The 12,753-nt window shown below is 43.2% G+C and overlaps 1 protein-coding gene across 3 annotated transcripts in view; it reads left to right on the top strand.

Annotated features, from left to right (window-relative positions):
• The window catches only part of svep1 (sushi, von Willebrand factor type A, EGF and pentraxin domain containing 1), a 136,953-nt gene that overhangs the window by 25,001 nt on the left and 99,199 nt on the right, over window positions 1–12,753 (top strand). For all 3 annotated transcript variants that reach the window (XM_034676242.1, XM_034676243.1, XM_034676244.1), the window contains exon 2: window positions 10,494–10,749. In XM_034676242.1, the coding sequence (XP_034532133.1) occupies window positions 10,494–10,749 (256 nt within the window). The remainder of the gene's footprint in view (window positions 1–10,493; window positions 10,750–12,753) is intronic.

Genomic DNA, 12,753 nt, shown 5'->3' with positions numbered 1-12,753 from the left:
TCTGCTTCATCGATGCTGACCAGTTGCATGTAGATAAATCTGTTGGAACAAAAGGCTAAGATAGAGCCTTACTAATGCTGAGGTCTGACTAGACAATCTCTTTGACTAAAATGATGGTTACTGTGTTAGATTAGGCGGTCACAGAGCAACATGACAGACTACACAATCGCCCCCAACCAATCATCACGACTGACGTAATGATGTTGGAAGGAAGAGGGGCCAATTAAGACATTGCCCGGCAGTTCCTCACCAGGTTGCTGTAATGTGTCTGCTATTTCATCTCTCTCATAGTTCCATCTTCAGTTCTTACTTCATCGTTCCTCTTTCACTTCGCCGTTTTGCTGTTGCTTTGATGTGGCGGAACAGATCGTTGGATTCCAATAGAAAAATCAAACATGCTAGACTTTCTGTTGGGAAACCATGTGGCGTCCTATACGTGGTCGTGACTGTTGTTCACTATGATACGCTTAACAAACAAAAAGATCAGGTCTCAACCATGGACTGTATAAAATATGGACGTAGGATCCGTGATGTCACCCATCTGTTTCTGAAGCGATGTTTTGAGGCCAATCATCGGCGGCAGCCATATTGCTGCTGTCGGGCGATTGTGACGTAAAGAGGCGGGCTCTGAGCCTCCTCGCCAACAGCTACAGTGTTCCCGCCTGTCAATCAAGTCAGCTGTGCCTCTCATTGGAAGACTCGCAATCTCAATATCTTCTAAATTGCAGCGTAAGAAAAAAATTAACTCCCACGTACAGTGTGTGCCGATCAAGAAATGAGCTATCCAGAGTACACTCGTCTTTTGTACCAGGCTGTAAACATGTTTATTTCTGCTGTAAAGATCTGCTTTTTTGAATTGGTGTGTATGTGGTTTCTGGTACTTCCGGAGCCAGCCTCAAGCGGATGCTCGATGAACTGCAGTTTTTAGCACTTCCACATTGGACTCATATTTTTAGACCAGAAGTTGACGCTTGGTCTCAACACACTATATCAAATTAAGTTTTTTCATGCTTACTCTCTGCTTGCTCCATGTAAACCAAATTAACTGACAAAAGAAGAAACTAGACGATCAAACCTTCACCAAACCACTAGAGTAGGACTCTATGGTACACAACACTTTTGGCCTGACCACACAATATTTACAACGCTTAGTATAAATGCTGTATTAGCCTTCTCATGAAGCAATATCTGCTACAGAGGTAGTATATTAACCCCCAAACATGTGTAATATATTAAGCACATTGGTTTATCAGATCAAGTACAAGGGGCAGCATAAAAACATTTTACAATTAATTTGCGTCCAACAATGCCATGCACTAAGTCATATTTGATATATTGTGCAAACCAAGTGACTGCAAATGGAGTCTGAGAACACTCAAATGTTAAATACCTTATACAGGCATGCAGGGCAAATCCATGTACACCATTTAAATACTGAAAATGTCAAACAGGTGCTGCAGGAATATAAGATAAATGTGATAAATATAAATAACCCAAGATACATGACAAGAGGCAGTGTGTCAAGCCAGACTGACCCCTCCATCATCCAACTGGCACTCAGGCCGTAAATGCTCCCGTTATTCTTCCTCCCACTCAATCAAACCAGCATGCCCTGTCCAATTACCCAGAATACCGTGTCCGATTGGAACACGGTCAGCGCCTAAAATGTTTCTCTCAGCGCTTCGTTCCGCCAGGGACCAGCGGGGGGATAATTGAATGAGTTTCTCATTTGCCAGCCAAGATAGCCTTTCCCCTTGGCATCACATTGTGGAATTAGCTCCTCTCTTTCTCCTTGCGTCTGTCCTCCTCCTCTCGTTGCTCCTGGTTTAGTTGTTGAGTTTGATGAATGGTGTTGTGACAGAAACCATCAAGCGAACACACACAGGCTTCCAGCCTACCATGTCTGGCAATTAACCGACTGTCCGCACTCTCTTCTCCAGCAGTTTGGATGTTTTTTTGCACTTCTCTGTCAAACTGGGCTCAGTTTGGGCCTGCAGACAAATCCACATTACACGGGCAGGCTAAAGTGAAGACTTTTAAATCATTAGGTAGGGGTAAGTACGTCACTAGTTGCCAAATTGGGAGCATTTTCCTGTATTGGCTCTCTGTTCTAGGAAAAGTTTTCCATCCTTAAAATTTTTGCCAATTTTACCCCAGACAGGTTAACAATTATCTATGTAGTCTTTATGAAACTTGAAAAACACCATTTGTGGTTTTTGGAGCCTCTCTTTTAAGCACAATAATTGCACTCTAAGCTCAGTGATTGATGAGGGATCCTCTCCTGAAATATTGTACTGCCCTTTAGTTTCTACTCCCTCCTAAAGTTCAGACACCTACATGTTAGAATGTTCCTGCCATGGGACAATAAGTGAGAATGTAGAGTAAGTCAAAAGCCTGATTTATACTTCTAAAATGAATGAACGCTATATACACTAAAGCTGCAGTCATTACACGAAAGCCTGATGTGCACCAAACTAGAAATGTGACTACACACTGCTGCAACAGCACCTTGGATTTATTTATTTGGCTTAGTAGCACTGTACTTAAACTGTGCTTGTAATTAGCCACAGCTAGCTACTTTTGCCTGTTAGCTTCCAAGTACAGAGCTAAAACTGGAATGGGTCAAAGCACGCATGATACAGAGTGAGGCAGAGTAGACTCACGACACCACTCCCTCAGTCAGACATAACTGTGCATTTAAAGAAAATGGTGGCATTCTGTTGAGTAAATAAACCTTTAGGAGTGCTGGTTTGATTGAAAAGACTCTTTCATTTAGGACAATTATGGCCCTTTTCCACTACACAGTTCCAGCCCTACTCCACTCGACTCAGCTCTACTCGGTTTGGGTACCTTTTCCACCAGCCCTAGTACCGACTCACGGTGGGTGGGGTCCTCATAACACAGCTGCACGAAACTGCGTTCACGTCATTTTGAACGCGACACAAACACAAAAATCACAAACAATGGAGGACATAGAGGCGATGGTGTACTTGCTGCTCGGTCTGTGGCTTTTTTGTCGCAGGCCGAGCGAAAGAGGAAAGCAAAAGAAGAGCAAAAGAGTACTGATGTTGTTTTTTAAAAAATGGCGGGTTTGATTCCTGTGTTGGGCGTCGCGCTCATGACTCTTTGGTGACGACATTCTCTGACCAATCAGTGGCCGGCAGTCCGTCGACGTCACCCTTTTAGTATTGGCTCAGCTCGCTTGGAACCAGAGCAGAGCAGGTACGAAAAACTGGTATCTGACACGAGGTACTGCGCCCCGTGGAAACGCAACACAAACCGAGTAGAGTCGAGTCAAGTCGAGTAGAGCAGGGCTAAGAAGGGCCGGTGGAAAAGGGCCATTAGAGACCACGAGAGGTGGGTTGCACGGGTCTAGGGGAGTTGGTCCTGAGCAATGGGTCTGTACTTCACTATTACCAACGTTACCATAAGCTGAGCTCATTTGCCGTACAGGTAGCCAGCAGGATTGGAAACTCCACAAGGCGGAAACTCCACCTTGTTGACTTTGCTGAAAACAATGGAAGTCATCATTCAGAAAGACAGTTTTGTCCTCTTTCCCTTTAGGAAACCCCCAAAACAGACTGCGCCTTAGTTATTGCTGATCAGTATACCAGGTTTCAGAGTATTAGTTCCAACTCGTATAAGCTTAACCTCACTTACCCTTGTTTGGGGGCACAAAGATACTGGAAAAAAGCTATTAACTGCTGCTCTCATATGAATACTCTCAACACTGTTTGCCACGTGTGTGGACCAAGAGAAAGGCTCCATTGATTCAACACAACTGATCAGACTCACAATGTGTAGACAAATGTTTGTCATTGGGTAGGGAAGGTATGTTACCAAAGATATACTGTCAGAAAAAAAAATATCACCATTTCCATTGTAGTCCCTCTTTGGAACCCCCTTTGTGCTCTACATTAAAGACCCTGACTTACAGTACAGTAAATTCTCTTGGTGCAAATGCGTTTACATCCAACACTTAAGAGCAAGGTTTTTATTCTCCAGCATAACTTTTACTGCTTGGAAGCAAAACTTGTGGGTGTCAATTGCAGAATCAGTTCCAGTAGGTTTCCAGCTGTTGGGTTTACAACCTTCTACATATATTTCTGCAGAGTCTCAGTCCATCTGTAATGTGTGACTGTAGCTGGACAACAGCAGGCTTGTGTTGATGTGGCAGAGAAAAATTTACAATGGAAACTTTAAATGACTTACATGTCCTTGTCTGTTAACTGCAAACCGTGCATACTTTCTTGCAGACCATCTCTCAAAACATACCACACATTTTCAGGGAACAGGGTATGGTTCTTCGCCTCTGTTATTTTGACAAGTCATATACTGTCTTGCAAACACCTCCCCTTTTAACACAATAACAAAAGAACAGTTCTGATTTTTCCACATTTCATCTGAAGCCAAAGCTTTTTGGCAGCAAATCCTAAATCCTGGGTGTCGAATTCAACAGAATAAGGAAGTTTTAAACCTGCTTAAACACGATAACCTACTTTGCCAAAATGAAAATGACATGACATTTATGAGCAGGACTGTCTGCTTAATCTGAGGCAAATTTCAAGTCTATGCAAGTTGATTTACATACCACAATGTCATGAACTGTAACTAACTGGTAGAAAGGTAGAAAATGCATCTAAAATATCTCCATGAGCTTAAATGAATGCTCAGGATAAAGCATAGATTAGCAGCAGTACTTGAGAATGCATGTATGGTCGTTAGCACGCTGGGTGGCCCTTATGGAAACCAGTCTCCTCACCCTTACTGTGTCAGTCTCTTAACTTCCCAGTGAGCAACACAAGAGCATGGAAAGTTTGTGTGAAGACAAGTTAGTAAGGCAGAGATGATGTGGCAGTATGTGAGAAGTGTGGAATAAATTGAATCACAGCTTGAAGGCAAATGTTCAAACCAGTTCAAGAAGATACATGTGCTCTCAAGTCCAAATATCTCAGCATTAGCATTCAAAATGGGATTGAACTACAATGAAAAGGTTATATAATTTCAGTCACAATCGTATAAGATGTAAGAAAAATTGATACCCCTTTGAGTATTACAAGGATAATGGCTTATCACTGATTTCAACAAGGAAACAAGTATATTTTCAAGTGATCTAGTTCATCTTAAATATCCCAAGTATCCCTGAGATGTTGCTCAATAATCCCAAAGTTGAGTCTAGTGTCTGTGATTGTGTGCGCATGTTGTTCTGTTGGGCCCCTACAGAGTTATTGTTGTTATTCTTACCACCCAGGCCAAGAGCAGATAGCCTGTCAAAACAAGCACTCTCACTTCCGACCGATGTGGACATGGCCTTTCTGAACGGATGCAGTTGGGTTGCATTTTTTTTCATCAACTGAGGAATGCCTTGCAAATCCTTTTTCTTGTTAGGTTTTTGGAAGGTGGATCTCCAGCAAGTGATAAACCATTGAAGAGAATAACATGCAGACTTGTCTTTCTCAAACAACACTACCATTGTACTACTTGTCTTGCTAATAGTAATGATATTAAGAGAGGATTCAGCTGGTTCGCTTTGCTGTTACAGTTTTGGCCTAGCTTGTAAACTGTTCTGTCAGAATAGCAAAAATCTTCCAGGACAGAACTCTATTCACCATATTCACATCATGGCCTCTAAAGTCCGACCTACCTGAAGTCGTACTTGTGGTTGGGTCGCAGTGGCAGCAGACTAAAGGCTGATTTACCCTACGCCGGAGGTCCGTGTAGCTCCTGTACCTACGCAGAGGCCTACGTACGTAGCTGACGTGCACCTCCTCCAAAATGTAACTGCCCATAGAATCGACGCGGACCGCAAGCCCTGTGATTGGTCCGCTCGGCGGCATTGTGTTTCCCGTATTTACATCCCTGCAGATCGGCCGTGTATTTCATCTCCTCCTCTCTATTCTTCACTGTAATCATGTCTGTATGATAAACAGCAACATGTATCAGCTGTAGATTAACATAACTCGCTCTGAATCTCTGTGGAAAAGTAAACAGAGATTGTAGCGGGGCAGGAAGCAGGCGACCGGACTATCAGAGAGACCACACTGCCCTCAAGCGTTTCGGCTGAGAATTAGTGCGTGACACGGACACATAGACGCACAAGTATGTGGTGCTCATGCCCGCGTCAGCCCCTGCTGCGTAGGGGCGACGCAGAAGTATAAATCTGGCCTTAAGCCAGTCGTCTCAGACATCCCTCTTACCCGCAATGTTATCTAGCCCCACCTGGGGGATCCTGAGGCGTTCCCAGGCCAGATGGGATCTATAATCCCTCCGTTGAGCTCTGGGTCTACCCCGGGGTCTCTTACCAGTTGGACGAGCCCAGAGGACCTCCAAAAGGTGTTGTCCAGGAGGCATCCTAATCAGAAGCTTGACCCAACAACTGGCTCCTTTCAGTGCAAAGGAGTAGCGGCTCTATTCGGAGCTCCCTCTGGAAGGCCCTATCTCTAAGGCTGAGCCCAGCCTCCAGATTTTTACCATCCATTGTTTTATCAGTTTCTGATCAATAGGAATGTGGTGATATTATGACCAAATGTTAGACTGGCTTTCAGTAGTTTTATTTCAGCAGCATTGGAGCTTCCCATCTTCAGTGTAACGTGAAAGAAAAATTTAAATAGTGACTGTAAAGAAGTTGTCAGTATAAAGCTAGAACAGTATAGATACAACATTTTTATCACTTCTTACTTTTTTTATCGAATCTGGAACCCCCAAACCCCCCCCCCCCCCCCCCCCCCCCCCCCCCCCCCCAAAGAAAACTAATCATTACCCAGATTAAGTCACAGCCAGGTGGGTTCGAGCTGTGATCAAAGTCACAGGAGGGGCTGATGGAAGGCCAGCAGTGTGGTGGAGTTGTGGAGGTGGGGGGGAGCTCCTCATTTAGCATTCAGAATAGCTGCCATGCATATATAAGCCTTTGATTAACAGCTGGGGTACCTTGGCACCGTCTTAAACCCCTCAAGGTGTGGAAAGGTTTCCTACTCTCTTCTGCCAAATGCAATGAGGTGCCTGCTTTTGAAGTTCTAATCACACAAACATCTGTTTGGAGATGTCAGAATGAGGAACCAGCTTTTCATCACTGTGGACTGAAGGTTTTATTTTTATGATTTATTCATACGGGTGGTGAAATATAGAGTATGGCCTTTGAGATCAGTCAACCATACTTATGTCTTTGTGTGACGAGTCTGCTGTATTAATGTGTGCAAAAAATTAACAGTCTCTACCTTCACATATGTAGGGCTTGTGACTTTCTTTGTCTCTCTTTGCTTCTTGCCAAACCTTGAGGCGTTCTGGAGCAGGGATCAACTCAGTGCTCTTACCTCTGATCCCCTCAGGCCCGTTGCTCCCTGCGCTATCACCACTGCTCTGACAGATATCAACAGCTCCAAACCAGATACACTCTAACTGTCCCATTGCTGCCGGCTTACTATCTCCTTCTTTGGACACACGCCGGCGTTGAAGCATCTGCCAAGTGTGTAATTGAAGAAATGCATGGAAAGTACAGCGCTAGAGAAGCTGACAAACAGCTGTTGAAGGAGAGCTCAGAAGCATGTACAGAGGGAGAGGAGTTGCTCTTCATTAATTATTCTTCAACGCTTGTAAAAGTCGACTTCATTCAGGAGGGTTTTGAAATTTCACACTGCATGTCTTCAGCAGTAAGGTGCATGCAGAGTGCATGCAGAGAGCTGCACTCAAGGGCAGCCCCTTCCCACACTCTGGCTGCTGTGGTCGCCTTTATGTTAGTACTCTGACCTTAAGTATGTGCAGGCTATTCGGGAGGGTGTTATTAGTGGGTATGCATGCGTATGCTCCGTTTGGTGGCATCTCCGCAGTCGCTAACAGAAGCCACTGACTCATGGGTAAGGCAGAAACCACTGTGGCCTGAAGGCACTTTGAGCAGACGCCTAATAAAAGACCTAAAAACACACTAAAACACTAATACATGCAGTATTATTAACACATACAGAACAGGCGGCCATTTTTTTGATATTTTTATGTAATAGACGAATATGATGACCAGGACCAGGACCAGGAGGGCTCCTATTCTTATTGCAGCACCTGCCTGGGTGCATCAACAGCTAGGAGCATCTGCAGCAAAATCTCCCTAGGGCTGGGAAACCAGAGCTTTGAGGATCAGAGGAACCAGTCTCCCTCTCCTCCATTCTCTCTCCATCCTTCCTTTCCTTCACTTCACTTGCTCTGTAATTACGCCGCTCCTGCCAGAGCCCGCTTGAAGTTCAGCCAATTAGACAATAAAGAGCAGTGCTTTCTCTCCTCGCTGTGTTCCCCCTCCCTCGACGGTCACACCCTTGCGTGTCTCCTCTCTTTCTTCACGTCTTGTGTTTTACGGTCTGTCGTGTGTAGATATTACGTCCTGTTTGGACTCAGGATCCCAAGAAGTCATCCTAAAACACATCCTTTGTTCCCCTCTCATGCTCTGATTCAGTATGATATAGCACTGACCTTCATAGCTTTGAGTAAGTAACTGGATATCTGTCCTACTGACTTCATCCTGGCTGCTTCTGCTTTTTATTCCTTTGTTTTCTGTCTGCCTTTTTTTCCCCATATCCTTGTCCTCAATTGTTACCAATACACATAACCTCTTCACCTAATTCAAAACACCTTTACGACAAACCTCACAACTATTAGCTTGGCCTCAAAATCAAACCAGCAGATGTTCTTGTTTTTTTCTTTTACTCCAGAGAAAATAAAGACATGTGTCTAAGACTTTAATGTCCGGTCTAATTGTATGTGGTGGATTGTAAACAGTGGCTAAAGTTAGTTTGGGAGCTGTAGTCGGTGTCCCGGCAGACACAGCGGGCCGGTCTGCGTTGCCTAGTGGTTTCAAACCACTGGCAAGCAGCTGCGTAGTCTGTAGGAGGAATAATTACAATTGTAGAGCTTGCTCCTTCGTTTTTGTCCCTCCTCCCCCACCGTTGCCCTTGTTGCCTGTCTTGCTGATGGAGGGTTTTGAGGAACCTTAGAACTCAGGGCTGCTCTTAGTGGTTGTTTGTGACGTGTTTCGTTATTGAATTTACTCGTGTCACTAAAAGTGGAGCTTCAGTTGGTAGTGTGCTGGCAGGCTGAGCACTAGGATGTGTGGATTTGGATCATCAACATTCGCAAAGAACACTTCTCTTTTTCAGTAAACCTTCCTCTGTCCAATCTTTCTCTTTTGAAATGCCTGTTTTATAGTTTTACTCCTTGGTAGTAGGTACTTCAAATAAATGATTCAACATGTTAGAAAATTCACAAAGTCTCCTATGTGGGAGTCAGATAAGAAAAGTAATCTGACTCTAATGTTCAGTTTAGCTCTAGCTCATGAGCGATATGCTAGACCAGTGGTTCCCAAAGTGTGGGTCGGGACCCCTAGGGGGTTGCAAGACACAAATGGGGGGTCGTAAGATGTCATCTAGAACGTTTTTTTAAGTTATCTAAAAATATTTATTTATTTTTGTTTATTTACCTTGTTTTCTTATGTTTATCTTCCTTTTTGTTTGTACTGTTTATTGTTATTATTTCTTTATCATTATTATTGTATTTTTTATTTATCAATTTATTTTTTCCTCTCCTTGTTGGTTTTTTATTACTTATATATAATTTGTTAACTTGTGGTGAACAAACAAATACTGAAAAAATGCAATAAATAAATTTGAATGACAAAGGTTATCTAAAAATAGTAAATTTTACCCATTGTAGTAAAAAATATCAACAAAAATAGTCGCTAAACTTGAAATAAAACCTTAAAAATAGAAAATGTAATGACTTTTCTGCCTTTCTTTTTGCCAGATGACTCCTAAGTTTAGTGTTAGTGAACAGTTAATTATCAAAAGCATCAGTAGCAGTAGGTTAATTCATAACGGCACAGGAAACACAGACACATGCTCATATAGGTAGGCTGATTTTCTGCAGATCAGCTAAATGAAGCCACATTAAATCACTTTGAGGGACAGTAGGGGTCCAGGTCTTTGGCACCAATATTTTGGAGGTCGCAGCCTGAAAAGTTTGGGAACCCCTGTGCTAGACTATTACTCGGCCAAGTGCAGTGAGTTTGATACTCAAGAAAGAAACTTGGCCTGGTGAAGAAATAGTTCTCCTTGTAACACTACAAACTGCTGTTTTTGCAGTTTAAAAATAGATCTACAAATTGGAAAATATGCTTGTTTGCTTTCTGCAACAGTAAGATATTTGAGGAAATTGCTCCCACATTTGAATTCAGCCGATCTTTGGATAAAATCTGGAACTAGAGGGAAACTGCAATGATGTCTCTGAATAAATCAAAGTATAAACTCAATCTGTGTTTGTGGGGACTGGATTATTTCTTGTGACATTTTGCACACCATTTTTTCTTTGAGGTTTCATTTTGTAGCAAAATGTAAAGTTCATCTCAAAGTTTGAGAAACAAGAAGTAAAAGTAATAAGCAACAGGTAGGTTTTACTGTAGATTTGAAATTCATTCAGTAACTCATTCACTAAACAGATTTATGTTTTCTTACCTACAGCAAATCCTTCGTCACTCCCGCTCTAACGCCTCCAAGGCTATTTTCCTGATCACCGATGGCTACTCGAACGGCGGGGACCCTCGGCCGGTGGCTGCAGCTCTGAGGGAACGTGGCGTTGAAATCTTCACGTTGGGCATCTGGCAGGGGAACATCAGGGAGCTCCATGACATGGCCTCGCAGCCCAAAGAGCAGCACTGCTACTTTGTGCACAACTTTGCAGAGTTTGAAGCGCTGGCTCGACGAGCACTTCACGAAGGTACAGTGAACCTCTCTACTCGTTTTATATTCCAGTCTAAGCTATTTTCTCAGTCTTTGTTTTGATGAATTAGAGTTCAGAATCCATCTGCCATCATCTGATGACAGAAAATGCCTCTAGGAATGAGGGTCAACTTTTTTGTTTTCCCAGCAAAGCCAGCAGTTAGCGATGAATGACTTTCAGACACGACTTCCTTTTGAATGTGCTGCATTGTTTACTGTGCAGTTAGCAACTTGATAAAGTGACAGTGTTTTCAGATTAAAAGCGAAACTCTGTTCCAACAGCAAATGTCTGCAAAGTCGATTGTCAGTTCATAACATCCCCAGAGTAATGCCTGTTCATCTGTGTCTGATAAGTCTCAGTTACAAAGAGTCAAATTAGAAACTTGAGAAGTGTGAGGTGAAATTTGCTCCAGCAGATTTTACCTCTCCAAAGTAAAACATTCTGGTAGGTCTCAGTTTCACTGTGAATAATGAGTTACAAAAGGCTAGGGTTAGGGTTGTGATTAGGGTTAGGGTTAGGGTTGTGATTAGGGTTATGATTAGGGTTAGGGTTAGGGTTAGGGTTAGGGTTGTGATTAGGGTTAGGGTTGTGATTAGGGATAGGGTTGTGATTAGGGTTATGATTAGGGTTAGGGTTAGGGTTAGGGTTAGGGTTATGATTAGGGTTAGGGTTAGGGTTAGGGTTGTGATTAGGGATAGGGTTAGGGTTGTGATTAGGGTTAGGGTTGTGATTAGGGTTATGATTAGGGTTAGGGTTAGGGTTAGGGTTATGATTAGGGTTAGGTTTAGGGTTGTGATTAGGGTTAGGGTTGTGATTAGGGTTAGGGTTAGGGTTGTGATTAGGGTAAGGGTTGTGATTAGGGTTAGGGTTAGGGTTGTGATTAGGGTTATGATTAGGGTTGTGATTAGGGTTAGGGTTAGGGTTGTGATTAGGGTTAGGGTTAGGGTTGTGATTAGGGTTAGGGTTATGATTAGGGTTAGGGTTGTGATTAGGGTTAGGGTTAGGGTTGTGATTAGGGTTAGGGTTGTGATTAGGGTTAGGGTTGTGATTAGGGTTAGGGTTAGGATTAGGGTTGTGATTAGGGTTAGGGTTGTGATTGGGGTTAGGGTTGTGGTTAGGGTTAGGGTTGTGATTAGGGTTATGATTAGGGTTAGGGTTGTGATTAGGGTTAGGGTTCTGATTAGGGTTAGGGTTAGGGTTGTGATTAGGGTTGGGGTTAGGGTTGTGATTAGGGTTAGGGTTAGGGTTGTGATTAGGGTTATGATTAGGGTTGTGATTAGGGTTAGGGTTGTGATTAGGGTTAGGGTTAGGGTTGTGATTAGGGTTAGGGTTAGGGTTGTGATTAGGGTTAGGGTTAGGGTTATGATTAGGGTTAGGGTTGTGATTAGGGTTAGGGTTGTGATTAGGGTTAGGGTTAGGGTTGTGATTAGGGTTAGGGTTGTGATTAGGGTTAGGGTTGTGATTAGGGTTAGGGTTGTGATTGGGGTTAGGGTTGTGGTTAGGGTTAGGGTTGTGATTAGGGTTATGATTAGGGTTAGGGTTGTGATTAGGGTTAGGGTTCTGATTAGGGTTAGGGTTAGGGTTGTGATTAGGGTTGGGGTTAGGGTTGTGATTAGGGTTAGGGTTAGGGTTGTGATTAGGGTTAGGGTTAGGGTTGTGATTAGGGTTAGGGTTGTGATTAGGGTTAGGGTTGTGATTAGGGTTAGGGTTAGGTCTGTGATTAGGGTTAGGGTTGTGATTAGGGTTAGGGTTAGGGTTGTGATTAGGGTTAGGGTTAGGGTTGTGATTAGGGTTAGGGTTGTGATTAGGGTTAGGGTTGTGATTAGGGTTAGGGTTGTGATTAGGGTTAGGGTTAGGGTTATGATTAGGGTTAGGGTTGTGATTAGGGTTAGGGTTGTGATTAGGGTTAGGGTTGTGATTAGGGTTGTGATTAGGGTTAGGGTTAGGGTTAGGATTATGATTAGGATTGTGATTAGGGTTAGGATTAGGGTTAGGTTTAGA

This window comes from Notolabrus celidotus, chromosome 23 (genome assembly GCF_009762535.1).
Source record: "Notolabrus celidotus isolate fNotCel1 chromosome 23, fNotCel1.pri, whole genome shotgun sequence".
NCBI lineage: Eukaryota > Metazoa > Chordata > Actinopteri > Labriformes > Labridae > Notolabrus > Notolabrus celidotus.
This window is presented reverse-complemented; position numbering and strand designations above follow the sequence as displayed.